This window comes from Plectropomus leopardus, chromosome 24 (genome assembly GCF_008729295.1).
Source record: "Plectropomus leopardus isolate mb chromosome 24, YSFRI_Pleo_2.0, whole genome shotgun sequence".
NCBI lineage: Eukaryota > Metazoa > Chordata > Actinopteri > Perciformes > Serranidae > Plectropomus > Plectropomus leopardus.
Window position 1 is genome coordinate 37,501 of NC_056486.1, and position 16,479 is coordinate 53,979.

Sequence of the window (16,479 nt, forward strand, 5' to 3'; positions counted from 1 at the left end):
TCACTTTCTCACGGTTCTGGATCTTCTTCCGAGCCGAGCCGAACCTCAGGTTCCCCTCCACCAGGAGACCTGGTACCGGAGCCGAATTATCCGCAGAGACCTCCCGTAGGCCCAAAGATCCGGAACCGAGACTGAAACACTGTGAAAATGCCGAATAAAGCTGTGCGAGGGTAAAAACCGGAGTTTCTCTGCCGCAGTTCGGCGGTCACCTTCTCCCGGTCCGCTCGGAGGAGACTGTCCCCGGGGCCGGGTGCAGCGGGCTCCGGTAGTCCTCCGACCCGCCGGGCGGGCTGGTGTCCGGAGCCGTGAGGCGGTAAATGACGGGGTTAAGGCGGTGGATCTGGCGCCGGGGCTCGGCGCTCAGACCGGACCGGAGCGGCAGCGGGGGCCGCTCAGGTACCGCGCGCGGCTCGGCTAGCTGCCGTTAGCCCGCCAAGCAGCGTCCGCACTGGAGAACCGGACAGCCCCGGCCCGGTGAGCAGCTCCGGGGCTCGGTGCGGTTGTTGTCTGCTCCTCGGTGTCTCGCGCCGCCGGTGTTACGGTGAGCTCGTTAATCCGCCGCTGTCGCGAGCGCTGTGAGCTCGTGAGGTGAAGCTCCGGAAAACCGTGAAGTGAGCGCGGTCACGGGGACAGGTGAACCACAGGTGGGCCGCAGGTGAGCGGTACCGGACACCTGAGCGCGAGGACATCAGACAGACTCACCGCAGAGGGAAGAGACTCTTATTGTGGAGGGGAGGAAGTGACCTGTCAAGTTATGACATTATGGTAACATACACACAGGAAGTTCATCTTCAAAATAAAAGCCGAGGCTTTTTTTTCTTCGTCGCAAAACTAAAAAAATATTAGGTGATTAAATGTATAAACATTAACTAAAACCCTAAATAAATTAAATGTTTATGATAATAAAATAATTTAATAATAACATAAAACCACGTTGATAAAGTCGAAGCCTTTGTTAATAATTAAATAAATATAATAATATAATTAACTGCTTTAATAATAATTAAATATAATATATAATAAAATTTACATAAAAATTAGCAAACACGATTGAATATTAATAAATGAATAAATAAAGACATAATTTAAACACTGAAATACATTTTGTTAATAATGAATAGAAATAAATATAACGCTTAATATAATTAATATGTGATTGTACAAACACATATTTCAATAAATAAAAACATTTAACGTCTCAGTGAATATATAAAAATATACAACAAAATGCTTAAATTCATTAATGAATGCGCTGAGGCAAAAAAAGTCGACTTCTTTATTCAACATGCTATACTATGTTGTTTTTGGACAACAAAAAAGGTAAAATTATTACTATTACTACTATTATTATTATTATTATTATTGTCATTCTCCCATGTCTAGTATTTTAGGACATTAGGGTCTTCTCTAGGACCTCTGTCGGGGGTGTGGGGGATCCTTCACTGGCTCTTTTTTTGATCAGAAAACTCTATTTCGATGCTGTTTTGTGCACTCTGGACCTTATGGAGACTAAAGGACAAAAACTATTCACAGTGTCAATCACTTTACTTTTATTGTGAATTAGAAAATGGTTAGGGGCCACCAGGGGCCCTATCAGGGGCCAGATTTAGCCCACGAGCTGTAAGTGTATCACAGCTGTAAATCATTATTTGAGTGTTTAAAATAAAAATGTCCTGTAAGCGGGCAGAAATAATTTATATTTAAGTGTCAAAAACAGTCTAGAGTTCAGCTCAGACAACAGTCATAAATATTCTAAGTTTCTTCTCTCACTTCTCAAACTCGCAGGAAGTTTTGAAAAGTGTTACTGATGTGGTGAATGCATCTCTAAAAAAGTCACACTTTGGCTAAAAAGGGGAAGGGCTTTTTTTTTCGCTCTGGGGGTTTTGTCGGTTGTGGACGTACTCCAGGAATTTGTTTAACACAAAACAGAAACCATTTAACCTCTGTAATTTTTAGAATATTTGGGGAAGTGAGAGTGAGGTCAGTCAGAGGAGGATGTTTATCGAGTCCAAACAGTCTGTGGACTGAAATAAAAACTGATCTAAAACCAGCATTAAAGAGCTAAGAGGGGACACGATGAGACACCGCGGTCCTGTTTGTCTCCGAACAAAACCGGCCACAGAGCTGAAAACAGCTGCGTCAGCAGTTCTAACTTAATCATCATCTTCACTCACAAACAACACAACAGGAAATTAAAGTAGAAATAACAGCGTAAAAAAACTGAAATGCATTCAACATGTCAGCAAATGAGCAAAATCACAGTCGAGTTTTAATTTACTGTGAGCTGAGGTGGCCGACGTCACAACGTGACAGAGATGAAATTTCAGGGAGAAAGGCATTTGTTTACTGCTACAATTCTACAATTCTACAATTTCATTTAGCAGACGCTTTTATCCAAAGCGACGTACAACACAAGCAAGAATTTAGACTTAAGGAAAAAACCCTTAGTAAGTGCAAAAAGTGCTTCAGGTGTGATTGGTCACAGGTATTGCCGTCTAGTGGCAGAAGAAGTGCCACTAGACGGCACTTCTTCTGCCAAAGTAAGTTTGGAAACCAAAGTAATAACCAGTAGCGATCTCAGCATCTGAGATTCAGCAATCTCAGTATCACTACTTACGATGACATTGACTGATTTACTGCTGGTTGAAAGTGAAGAAACAGAAGTTAAAATACACAGTTAGTAATGTACCAACATCAAAATACTCAAAACTTAGATTCATTTTTTTTTTTATATAAGCTCCTTTTCATTCTTTGGATCCGTGGAGTCTTCGATGGACAAAAGTAGCGACACTCAGTTTACGGCAGGTCAAATCTGGCCCCTGATAGTGACCCCTGTGGCCCCCCCAACCATTTTCTTATTCCAAATAAAAATAAAGTAATTCACACTGGGAATTGTTTATGTCCTTTTAGTATACATAAGGTGCCAGAGTACATAATACAGCATCAAAACAGAGTCCCCACACCCCGACACAGGTCCGAGCGAAGACCCTAATGTCCTAAAATCCTAGAATCCTGTTCAGGTATTCAGGGGCCTCTTTTATAAAACTGTGCACAGGAAAGTAGAGGGAAGGTGGCGTACGCAACACAAAGTGCGTATAAAAACAAAAAAATCCTGATTTATTATTTATTTTTTATGAGTGCATCAATTTGAGGTTTGAAAGTGATTTTGTCACCAATTCAGATGCCTAAATACTTACAAAATGGGACTCTTTCAATGCTTGTACCATTTAAAGCACAGATCTGGGATCTCGAGTGCTGTGGTTTATGTCTTCCGCTCTGGGTAACAGCATATATTTTGCTTTATCAGCATTAAATACAAGTTTAAGACTGATTAATGCAGCTTGTTAAGCTCTGAAGGAAGGCTGAAGGTTTGCTGTCAGCCCAACAGGAGAAAATGATGTCGTTCGCATACAGGTGAACGTTACAGCTTTGTAAAGATGAAGCTGTCATTTAAATAAATAGTGAAAAGCACTGGTCCTAAAAGTGAGCCTTGTGGGACACCTTTTGTCATTTGCAGATACTGAGATCTAACGTCACCCACTTTGAAACACTGTTGTCTGCCAGAGAGGTCACTGCTGAACCATTTAACGGCTTAAGGATCAACTGTCTCTGACATGAATTGCACACTGAAACAGGTGTTGTTTATTCCTGAATACTTGAAGTGGAAAGTCAGAAGATCTGCTCTGAAAGGTTATCAGGTTTGAGACGCTGTTAGACGATACACAACAAACTTCAGAACTATTTCAGGATTCGTGCCATATGTGGCCTGTCCTCTGACAGCCAGTAACAACCATTAATCTAAAACTTTTACGATAAAACAAAATGTAAAAATACATTTTAAACACAAGACTCCAGGCTACTGTTCACATTTGTGTGTCATGAGGTTTTCAGCATTAAAAAAGAAGCACGAAGTGCTACCTGTGTGTTACCTGAGAGGAGGTAGGTTTCTGAGACTTCAGTGCCGCTGTTTGTCTTCCTGCCGCAGAAATAAAGCCGGCAGTCTTTCTTCTGAGTAACCTGAGTAATCTGAGTTTTCTTCAGAGACGTTTGTGACCACATGTTTGTTCCTCATGGTCACATATTTGGTTTTCAGCGGTGTAAAAACGTTGTACTGGGCATCTTCTGGATCTGTAGAAAAGGTTCTAGCAATGAGTCCTCTGACCTCACTGCGAATCTCTATCAACCAGTGGATGGTCGCTGTGTTCGGGGAGCAATTTAAGGTGGCGCTCTGACCCAGCTCCACCTTAACCTCGGTCAGGTTCTGAGCTTTGGCGTGCAGCAGAAACACCGGGGGAGGCTCATCCACAGCAGATCCATCATCAGACAGCGACAGAGGAACGTCAGTGAGAACCGCTTCATCTTCCACAGAGAGAGAAGTGTTCGGTATTTCGGTAAGATTTGGTTGTCAAGGTGAGTGGGGGGGTCCAGTACAAAGGCAGAGTCACAGCACCAGCACAGAAATCACAACGATCGGGCGCAGCCAGGGTTACGGCCAGGATCCAGGAAAGCTTGGAAACAAGGGAAGCATAGTGCAGTTCAACAGACCGAAGGTGATGAGCAGTAAAAAGGATGAGGACTCAGTGAGGATCCTGGAGTCACTGATCAGCAGTTACGACTTAAACATGAATGACAGAGAGCAGGAACAGAAAAGAAAGAAAGAGAGGAAGCAGAGCCACAGTGGCAGGTCTGAACGGACTCAAAACCACCCCCGCCGGATCGGGCCAAAAGCTAGGTTGTCCAGGTATGATCCAGGTGTCCAGGTACAGTCAGGTGTTTAGGCAACAGTAGGTTGTTGAGGTGTCAGTACTGAGGCAGTATGGGTCGAGGGAGCTGAGCTTTGTAGTAAATACACTCTGGAGCAGCACCAGCAGCAGGAGGAGCTCTGATCTGGATCTCCTCGTACTGAAACACAACAGGAGAACCAAAGTAAACAGAACCAGGAGGACAACTGAACATCTGTTAGCATTAACTGCACATAGCTTTTGGTAGCATTAAAAGTAGTTGTAAGAAATAGTACGATTAGAAGTAGCAGTGGGAGTAGTAAGTAGTAGCATTAGCATTTAGCAGTGGCTAGCAGTAGCATAGCACTAACTCCTAATAACATTAGGATGTAGCAGTAACTAGCATTAGCATTAGCAGGAACAAGTGGTAGCATCAATAGTTGTAATGAAAGTACACAGTAGTAATAGCTTTAACAGTTCCTAGCAGTAGCATTAACAAGCATAAGCAGTAGTAGCATTAACATACCATTAGCACGTATACATTTATTAGCATCGTTTACCTGTGGCGTCTCCAGTGTCTCTGCGTTCTGATTGGTTAACAGGGAGGCGTCAGTCACCTGGTAGTTACGGTTCTTCTTCTTCAAACACAGAGAAATAAAGACCAAACCTGCTGACAGACCTGCAGGTGAGTCACCTTCACACCTCAGTGTTTAAAAACAGGTTTAACACTTTTTTTCTGATAAAAATCTTCAGAAGAAACATCAAAAGCAAAAACCTTTGACTTTGAAAAAGGCAACAGACAGAGGTAACGACCTCTTGGTTTCATGTGATATCTTCAAAATCGCCCTAATCTGTTACAACACACAGACCTGTTATCACTGAGAGGAGGACATTCAAGGCGAAGGAGGCGTTAACCACAGGGTCGCTCCGCCACATCCAGCTGCTCTGCTGTGAAGCTGACCTTTGACCTTTTGGATATAAAACATTACAACTTCATTATTTTATCAATATCAATGTCAATACTGTGTTCACAAGAACGCAACTGATGCGGTCACAGTGACCTTTGACCGACAAAACATCATTAACACTTCATCATTGAGTCCAAGTGGACGTTTGTGGCAAATCTGAAGACATTCCTTCACGGCATTCGTGAGATATCGATATCAATGTCGTGTCCACAAGTGAAGTCTCAAGTCAAGTCAGTTTTATTTATAGAGCCCATTATCACAAAACACGGTTTTCTTCAGAGGGCTTTACAGCAGGCACCATCCCTCTGCCCTCAGACCCTAACATCACCTGAGGAAAACCCCCGAAAAAACCCTGTAACAGGAAAAAGGAAGAAACCTCAGGAAGGGCGGCAGAGGATGATGAGGGATCCCTCTTCAGGACGGACAGACAATTATTATGACAAATTTTTAACGGAAACAAACACGTGTCATATTACAATAACGATAGGTGTAAAATTGTCACGGTGCGGACCCGCACCTCCAGATCACTAAGATTCACCTCCAATGCATCAAATAAACTGCACTTGTTACAGGTACGACCATCACTAAAGGATAACCTGTAAACCTCGAGCAACAACTATCATTGGCGAAAAGGTATAAACATTATGGGGAGCAGGCGTCACTTTTCGACATCTGAATGGTGTTGAAAATGTTTCCAAACACGCATCTTTGTTGTTTGTTTATCTGAGGCCTTTTTTTATCACGTATTTTTGTGTGTGTAAGTTTAATGTTTGCCAAAACCTGGTCGACTAAACGGTATCTCCGTGGAGGTCATTCAGGAGGAGGCAACCGTCGTTCCTCAGAACTGGAGCCGGATTCATCGAATACGCAGCAACGGAGGCCGAAATACACGAAACTAAATACATTAGAAATGTGCTTGTTTGTGCCGTCGCCATCACTTTAAGTTCTTGATTTGAACAGAAGAGCCTCCAGTCACAGATTTGATGCTCTGACAGCATGTCAGTGAGTCAGGCTGCTCTGAGGAAGTTATGAAACTTTATAACATTACAGAAATCAGACATGTGGTGTCAGACCCTCATGATTTAATTCAGGCGACTTCCTCTTATGGTCAGAAAATGACCTTTGTCTGTGTTTCACTGTACATGTTGACAATACAATTTAAATTTTTTCCAACTCTACTCTTAAAGTGGACGGACTGTTTGTCTCTAAAAGTTAAAAATAAAATTGTTTAGTGTCAGATGATGCAAAAAAACCTTTGTTTTTTTTAAAGTACAACTTTCAGAGTTCATGACATTTTTAATCCGTCTCCTTATTTTCTGAAGCGTCCAATTGTTCTACTAATTCTGTAATAGACAAAATGTCAAATGACACACAACAGAAGAGACTTCACATTTTTCATTTACGTGGTTTTCAGCATTAAAAAGAAGCATTTGTTAAGAAGTGTTGTTCTCACCTGAGCGGAGGAGGAATCTGTCTGACACTGCAATGATGTTGTTTGTCTTCCTGCCGCAGAAATAAAGCCGGCAGTCTTCTTCTGAGACGTCTGTGATCACCAGTCTGTTCCCCATGGCCACATACTTGGTTTTCAGCGCTGTAAAAACGGAGTACTGGGCATCTTCTGGATCTGGAGTAAAAGTTACGGCGATGAGTCCTTTGACCTGACTGCGGATCTCTATCAGCCAGTGGACGGTCGTGCTCAGAGAGCAGTTGAAGGTGGCGCTCTGGCCAAGCTCAACCGTAACCTCCGTCAGGTTCTGAGCCTCGACACGCAACAAAAATACCGGGAGGATCATCCAGAGCAGATCCATCATCAGACACAGCGGCGCTCTGCCCTCAAACCTCCTCCACAGAAAGAAAAGAGCGCTGCTGACTTCCTGTGTCTGGTGACTCTGCTGCTTCAAGACCTGCTGATGAAACCGCAAAATACCAAGTTAAGTTTCTTCAGACGCGCAACAGCCAGACGTGAAACTTGTTCACTTGTGTCATTTGGGTTCACTGAACTGATTTTCAGAGGATTCTTGGGGGTTTGAATTCACTGAAAATACTAAAAAAATCAAAACCCATAACACTGCTGCCTGAAATACACAGAAAATGACAAATGACACAGTTTATACACGGACAGTCGCACAAGAACTTCTCAAAGATTTATGTTCGGATAAGAAATCAGGCTCAGCCACGACATCTCAAAAACCGCAACTCTGATGTTAGTTTGTTTCTTCAACGTTTAACCCTCCACCTCCTCCATGTTTTTCATACATTACTGAACTTTAACGTGTTTAACTGCTTATACCATGACTCAACATACAAGGAGTATGTTTGTGGTCCAGCTTGTAGTAAAAGCTTTGAAGGCACCTTCCTCAGGAGTGATGACGCAGTTACCATGGCAACAAGAACGGAACTTATTTGTTTCTGTTTGTCTCTGAATTTAGAGTTTTTGTGTATTTTCTTACTTTAAGGCATCATTAAAGCAGAGATTAAGGGATTGTTTTGCTTTCTATTGATTTAATTTGCATTCAGCTCTTATGCTGGTCAATAAAGTTCATTACTGTTGGGTGAAATACAGACCACCAGACCACCAGTCCAGGCTGGTTTTTAACTCCACCGATCGGCTTCACTGCGCCCTGCTGCCGTCGGCAGCCTCAGTTTACCTCGTTTTACTTTCTCTGAACACGAGCCGACACACCGGTGCTTCTTCACTCATCTTCACAGACCGTTTCAGTCTCTCAGCTGTTCCAGATGTGGTGAAGCGGCTCCATCTGGTGGCACAAAGTCCCTCCAGCAGAAAACCTCAAAACAACTCTTTAGCCTTCAACAGTCTCAGCAGGAAATGCCTTGACAAAAAATTATACCACATTATAGACCGTGGAACGTGTTAAAATGCATCACATTATAAAGAAAAAAAAAATCATCTACCCAGTATAATATAAGTCAATGTTATAGAAAACAAACCTGAAAATAAAAGTGACTCAATACAATAAACATATAAAACCCAAGAAATGAAAATAAGAATATATTTCAAATCAAACTGAGATGACACTGTGACATCCTCAGACACAAACTGGTAATGTTTACAGTCAGAAAAACAAACTTTTAATTTTATGTGCACAAAATGAAATTTTTAAAAAATCACTTTTTGGCACGTTAGGGCCTCCATACCAACGGCATCCTACAATTTTACATCTTCACTTGAAAAATGTTAAACTGTAACAGTAAAAAGAGACGACTCCTTCTGATATGAAAAAAAACACAAATATTGTTTGTTAATATCAGAGTAAAAATATGAAATAAATACTCGGTATACTCAACATAACATAAGGAACTTCATCAACACTGTCAGTCCTACATTACCCATGATCCCTGATCACAAGGTGAGGGTCATGACGGAGCGGTCTAACGACCTTCTTAAAGCGACAGCACTCCTCAGAGTGTCGTAAAGTGCCAAAGCTGATATAAATTAGAAATGTTAGAAATGTTGTAAATGTCTGTTCATCGGCCTGAAATGAGCATTAATCTCAGCAGCAGTTAGTACAAAATATAAAACCTGACACAAACACACACACACACACACACACACACACACACACACACACACACAAATACAATAGCATCAGTACAAACACATATGTCACTAACAGGGCATAAATAAATTGAATAAATGTGACAGGAAATTAATCAATTTTGTTTATCTTTTTGCATGAATTCCTCTATTATTATGTCTTATATTTAACTTTCCCTTTTATTTCTTAATTATTTCCCCTTTATCTTTTAAATATATAATTTATTCATTTTCAATTGATCAATTTATTAAAGCTATTATTTATCGAAAATATTATTTTTGGTGCATTTACTGGCATATGAATTTATTTGTTGCTTTATATATCCATTATTTTTTTCTCTGACTAGTTATTTTGGTACATTTATTGCCATGTTAATTTTTTCATGGAGTCTTTTATTTACTTTTGATTTTTGCAGCCTCCATCTTACATGCAGAAGAAGACAGTACGATTATTTAAATTAATTAATTGATGAAATGTATCCAATGAAATTATATTTTAAATAGCTTATTCAACAAACATAATAATAAAATGTATATTTATGAAGTTCTGAGTTCAGTGTCTTTCTTCTGACGAGACGATTTGTTCCTGAATCTGTTTTTTTTTTCCAGAAGTTTTTTGTTCCATATATTTCTCATAAAGTTTAATTTGACATATTTTACTAGTTCTAGACAAAGAACTTTGTGGGTTGTAAAAAAAAAAAAAATTTCAGAAGTCCCTCTTTGGTTTGTTTTGCAGATTCATAAATAAACACATAAACAAATAAATAACAGCTTAATTTTTCATTTGAGACTTCGCTTTGTTGGCAAAAAATAACAAAGCTGAAATAAATCGTCTGTAACTAAAAGTAGAGACGAAATCGATCAGCAGCAGCGTAAACTTTTTAAAACCTGCAGCTTTAGAGGATTTAAACTGGACGCAGGACATTTAGGGTTAAATTTTACCGACCATCAGGTGGCGGTAACAAGCCAAAAACAACAGATGGAGGACTGAAAATGACGAGGTTATCTATACATAAATGTATTAATAAACACAGTATTAAATAAATAACTGCAGAAAGAAATGTCTTAAAAAGAAACACAGTAGTTAGAAAACCCCAGCGTACTAATAAACAGACAGAAAAAATACTAGACTAAATAAATATGCAAATAAAAGAACAAATAAAAGCTGAAATAAGTATTGCAGAAATAAATAAATGCAGAAAGAGAGCACTAAATGGCGAGTGAAGGACCTCCATCCTCACCGACACACAGACACAAAAATACATAAATAAATAAATACCATTGCAAAAAAAGTGGAAATAAAATTAAAGGTATGTTTTTATGGCCTGTGTATCAACAATTTTCTACTCATTTATGTCAATATTGATTTCAACGTTTTGGCTTTTTTCATGCGTCTTATGTACTTCATCATTAATGTCAACACTTAATTTTAATATATTTCTTAAACATTTATTTTTAATGTTTTTATTTATTTATTTTCCTTTTTAAATTTATTTTTAATGCATTTATTTATTTTCCCTTGTTTTTTTTTATTGCATTCATTTATTACAGCATTTTTACAACACGTTTATTTTTGTGCATTGATATATTTCCTTTTTAATTTATTTTTAATGCATTTATTGCTTTTATGCATTTATTTGTTTCCCTTTTTAAATGTATTTTCAATGCATTTATTTATTCCAGCATTTTTACAAAACCTTTTCTTTTATGCATTTATATATATCCCTTTTTTAAATTTATTTTTAATGCATTTATTTATTTCTGTGACTTTTTCCAACATTTCTCTTTTTACGCATTTAATTATTTCTGTATTTATTTCAATATTTTTATTCTGGCTTTTTTTATTTATTTATTTATTTGTTATTTGGTTGTTGTTGATACTTGGGTCATTTTTGGGCCTCCACAGAATCGGGCGTATGTGAACTGTGTGTGTGTGTGTGTTTCCTGTTGCTTTAAAGGATTCTCATTATGAGCGTTTTTTTTTTCATAGCTGAAGCGACTCGTCAGTGAAAACTCCAACCGGCCGGAGACAGAAGAAGAAGAAGATGAAGAAGAGTGATGAAGTTCGGTGTGAGCGCCATACCTCCTGCTGACGGTCCTGAAGGATGAGGAGCAGGAGGAGCAGGAGGAGCAGGAGGAGCAGGAGGAGGAGTCAACACCGCTTTAACACACTGATCTGAAACATCAACACAAACAACAAACATTGTTTTTTTGGTTTTTTGACTCAAACTCTGTTCAGACAGAATTTCAGCCTCCGACATGATGCGTTCAAGGACCGTCGGGAATCTGAACATAAAAACAGATTTCTGTTTTTACTATTTCTGGGTGATAAATGGCATCACTTTGATGATTTTTAAAGAAAACATGAATTTCAAATCCTGAAGAAAAAATTAAACAAAAAACTGCCCAAAAAGGGAAAAGAAAAAAAGAAGCTTTCTATAAAAAATTCAAAAAGAGAAGAAAATAAATCAAAAATTAAAAAAAGAAAAGAAATAGAAAACAAAAGTTACCATTTAAGAAAAAGAAAAATAATTGCATTTTTTTTCCTGCCAAAATCACCAAAAATGTTAACTTTTCTATTTTAAAAAAATCACCAAATCTTTCAACATTTTCTGTAAAAAGACAAAACATTGTTTTAAAAAAACTTTACCTTTAAAAATCACAGAAAAATATTAAAGAAATAAAATGCCAAAAATGAAGACAGAAAAAACTTTTCACATAAAAATTGGCATATATATCACTCCATTTTTTTAATTTTCTGTATAAATCTACACAAACTAAAAAAAATAGTTTTCTATTAAACTTGCCAAAAAACATTTCTTTAAATTGCTAGTTTTTTTATTAAGAAAAAATAATTGTCTAAAAATGTTAAATTTCCTATAAAAAATGCCAAAAATTTAAAACCAGAATAAAAACCTCCCCAAAACTTAAAAATAAAAAGAAAGAAAACCAATTCAAGACAAAGCTGTAACTTTTCTATAAAAATTGGTAAAAACAATTAAGGAAAAAAAATCGACAAAAGACACAAAAAAAAGCCAAACAAAATTATGAAGAAAAACAATTGCCAAAAAAAAGAAAGAAAAAAACCCACAATTATTTAGTTTTTATGTGGGCAAAAATTATAATAATAAAAAAAGATTTAAAAAATCACGCAAAAAATGCCGGGAAAAAACAAGTTTTCTATAAAAATTTCCAAAACTTTGAAAGCAAACATCCCGAGAAGATCGACACAGACCCGAGACGGACAGCGAGACGCTCTGCTGGAAGCCCGCCGCGGGGACGTAACACGTGTACGGGCCGCTGTCCCACAGCGAGACGTTCTTCATGATGATGGAGAAGTTCCCCGTCCGGTACAGCTGAGGGTCGCTCAACACTCGGCCTCCGAACTTCGGGTCCTGTTTGGAGACGTTCTGCTTGAAGTTCAACACCACGCCGTCGTCTCTGTCCCGCCAGAAGACGGACACCGTCTCTGGTAGAGAGGACAACTCACGGTGGAGACACGGCAGCAGGACGTCGTCTCCGACACAACCATGGACCTTCAGTTGACAGCTCACTGAGAGACGAGACACACACACGGAAACACACACACACACACACGGAAACACATGCGGAAACACACACACACACACACACACAGAAACACACAGAAACACACACACACACACACACACACACACAGAAACACACACACACACACAGACAAACACACACACACACACACACAATACACACACAAAAACACACGGACACGGAAACACACACACACACACAGAGAAACACACATAAACAGAAACACACACACACAGAAACACACACACACACACACACAGAAAGACACACACACGGAAACACACACAAACACATGGAGAGAGAGACACACACACACACACACACAGAAAGACAGACACACACACACACACACACACACACACAACACAAACACACAGAGAGACACAGACACACACACAAAAACAAAGACACACACACACACACAACACACACGGAAACACACACGCTTGGACACACACACAAACACACTTCATTTTTCCGTCAAAGTTGACGGTGTACACAAAAAAATTAAAATTATGACATTTTTTTCACAGACACACACACAAAAACATGGGACAGAGAGACACCTTTTAAATTCAATTTTTAAAAAGAAAAAAAAGATTTTTTTTTGTTTTTATTTAATTGGGGTTGGCCTTTTTTTTTTCGTTTTCTTTAAAAAACATCTCTTTCATTAATATTTTTTCATAAATTAAATTTTCTGTTTCTATAAAACATATTACACAGTATTTATTTATAAAACATATTAAACAGCTATTAATTTATAAAACATATTAAACAGGTATTTATTTATATAAAACATATTAAACAGGTATTTATTTATAAAACATATTAAACAGGTATTAATTTTATAAAAACATATTAAACAGGTATTTATTTCTAAAACATATTACACAGGTATTATGGGATAATGTATGAAAACAGTTTTTAATGTATGAAACATTTTAACAGGTATTAATGTATGAAACATATTAGCAGGTATTAATGTGTGAAACACATTGAACAGTTTTTTATTGTATGAAACATATTAACAGGTATTATTGTATGAAACATATTAGCAGGTATTAATGTATGAACAGGTCATGACTGTGTACATTTTAACAGGTATTAATGTATGAAACATATTAACAGGTATTAATGTATGAAACATATTACAGGTATTAATGTGTGTATGAAACATACTAACAGGTATTAATGTATGAAACATATTAGCAGGTATTTAATGTATGAAACATATTAACAGGTATTAATGTATGAAACATATTAACAGGTATTAATGTATGAAACATATTAGCAGGTATTAATGTGTGAAACATACTAACAGGTATTAATGTATGAAACATATTAGCAGGTATTAATGTATGAAACACATAGTAACAGGTATTAATGTATGAAACATATTAACAGGTATTAATGTATGAAACATACTAACAGGTATTAATGTATGAAACATATTAACAGGTATTAATGTATGAAATATGTTGAGCTGTTTTTAATGTGTGAAACATAAAACAGCTATGACTGTGTATGAAACATACTAACAGGTATTAATGTATTAAAATATTTGAGCTGTTTTTAATGTATGAAATATGTTGAGCTGTTTTTAATGTATGAAACATACTAACAGGTATGACTGTGTATGAAACATAGTAACAGGTATGACTGTGTATGAAACATACTAAACAGTATGACTGTGTATGAAACATAGTAACAGGTATGACTGTGTATGAAACATACTAACAGGTATGACTGTGTAGATGGACTGACCTGTAGAAAATCTGTAGACCAGCAGCAGCCAGAGGACGGTCACTTCTGCACTGTGGAGACACAAAAACGAGCTCGTTACCCATCAGAAACAAGTTTTTACGTCCTCACATATCTGTTTCTGCCGGCCGTCATCATTCATTAAACAAATTTAGCTAAAATGCTAATATTTACATATAAAACATTTTTTAAAAATTGTAAATAGGTGTAAAATGTAAAAATAAGAGGTGTATCTCATTACCTCATCTCGACGTTTGAGGGAGGAAGGAGCTGGTAGCCTATTGACAAGTGAGATTTTGTCACACTTTTTTTTGTTTTTTTCCACCATCTTTTCCAGTTAGGCCATTCTTTTTACATTTGACATCTTTTTTGTAATTTTTCATTAATTTACATTAGAAGTTCAGCTCAATAGCTCCCAGGTCATGTGATCAATGGACTCAAAATCAGTGTGGGATGCGAGTACTCCACTGGCTGCATGAGATACACCTCTTGTTTTTACATTTTAAATCTCCAAATAATTTTTATTAATTTTTTTATATGTAGCAAAGGAGCGAATGTCTGTCGAATATCCAACATAAAACTATCTTCACTGCGGTTAATAATTTCAACATTACAATGATATTATCATTTACACAGCTACATCTACTAACAATAAAACTATCACTTATACTAAAACTAATAATTTCATTAATGATAACAGTGATAACACCGATATTATTACTGATAAAGTGACTTTTGTATGACTGTTAGATGAAGTCTTGATTCCGGCTGTAAACTGAACTGATGCTCAGCGCGTTTCCGGCCGTTTGTTTCCGTTAGAATCAGTTTAAAATCATTAAACTGGATTAAATACATTAAATTAGATGGCGGTCACTTTACGGACCTTAAAGTTTGACCTAAAAGTCAGAGACGCGCCAAAGTTTCCTCAAACTCAAATAAAGTCGCACTTTCACTCCAGTTAGCCCAGTTAGCTAACTGGGCTAACTGGGCTAACTGGGCTAACTGTAAACACAGCGGGGCTAGCTGCTAACAGAGCTAACAGCTAACCGTGCTCCCTGAGAGTAATAACGGGTCTGTGCGCCGCGGTCCGTCGGTGTGTCGGTGCTCACTGACCTCTGACAGCCGCTCATGTCGCTCTGAGGCTCCGCGGACTCTCACCGGACTCACCGCACTCACCGGACTGCCGGTATCCGTTCCGCCACCGGATCCATTCTGCGCAAGCGCGAGCTGTCTGCCATCTTGGATTGCAAACTATGGCAGCCTCACTTGGACAAACAGGTTTTTTTTATCGCGTTTCGTGGATGTGTTATGGTTTTATATCTACGCATGCGTGTCAAACTAGCTATATTGTACTACACTTTTATATATTTGGAAGATTTTTTATTGTTACGCCTCTTTGGTGTAAATAAAGTTTTTGGGGGGGAAAACTCACCCTCCTCCTTAGTCTGAGACCAAAATCAACTCCTAGGACCCCAAAACTGTCCACTCTCTCCAAATTGTTCCCATACAACTTTAGGGTAATTCCATCCCAAATTTTCTTATTTGTCAACAACATAATTTTATTTTTTTTTACACAGAAAACGTAAACCCCCAGTCTGTGCCCTACCTTTTAACTTGAGTTAACCCTTTCTGCAGTTCCTTAACACATAATATAAATATAAAATAGACCCACATTACCCCCCCAATCCACAGAGCCCTGTCATCTGAACAGGGACTTCCCCAAACCTGCCTCCAAAAATGTTGTTGTCGGAATTATCGGTATGATGTCATAAATACAATTATCGGGCCAATAATTATCGGTTTGATAATTATCTTGCATCTCTACTGAAATTCAGTCGTCATCCTCTCTCACAAAAATAAACTCACAGGCTCACTGACAGTGTTTTACTCACTGACAGTGTTT

The 16,479-nt window shown here is 38.2% G+C and overlaps 3 protein-coding genes across 4 annotated transcripts in view; all 3 read right to left on the reverse strand.

Moving 5' to 3' along the window:
* LOC121963041 overlaps nt 1-206 on the reverse strand; it is a 30,650-nt gene extending 30,444 nt beyond the window's left edge. The window contains 1 exon segment of the mRNA XM_042513413.1: nt 1-206. This exon segment is cut by the window's left edge and continues 241 nt beyond it. The gene's annotated coding sequence lies outside the window, so the exon portion shown is untranslated.
* Nucleotides 207-660: 454 nt separating this feature from the next.
* Nucleotides 661-9,437, reverse strand: LOC121962889. Of its 2 annotated transcripts, XR_006107176.1 has the most exons (5): nt 7,143-9,437; nt 5,591-5,689; nt 5,282-5,388; nt 3,930-4,902; nt 661-744 (listed from the first exon to the last, which is right to left on the reverse strand). XR_006107176.1 is itself a non-coding variant. In XM_042513210.1 (4 exons), exons 1-4 carry the CDS (start codon nt 7,498-7,500, stop codon nt 4,801-4,803), a joined length of 666 nt encoding a protein of 221 aa, XP_042369144.1. In that variant the 5' UTR covers nt 7,501-9,437; the 3' UTR covers nt 3,620-4,800. The 2 variants fall into 2 exon arrangements, 1 of the variants encoding a protein (XP_042369144.1); XM_042513210.1 differs by lacking the exon at nt 661-744 and having other exon boundaries at nt 3,620-4,902.
* A 1,609-nt stretch (nt 9,438-11,046) lies between these two features.
* LOC121963001 (CD276 antigen homolog) lies at nt 11,047-15,778 on the reverse strand. The gene is made up of 4 exons (XM_042513356.1): nt 15,690-15,778; nt 14,580-14,629; nt 12,481-12,798; nt 11,047-11,421 (listed from the first exon to the last, which is right to left on the reverse strand). Exons 1-4 carry the CDS (start codon nt 15,704-15,706, stop codon nt 11,249-11,251), a joined length of 558 nt encoding a protein of 185 aa, XP_042369290.1. The 5' UTR covers nt 15,707-15,778; the 3' UTR covers nt 11,047-11,248.
* Between the last annotated feature and the right edge of the window lie 701 nt (nt 15,779-16,479).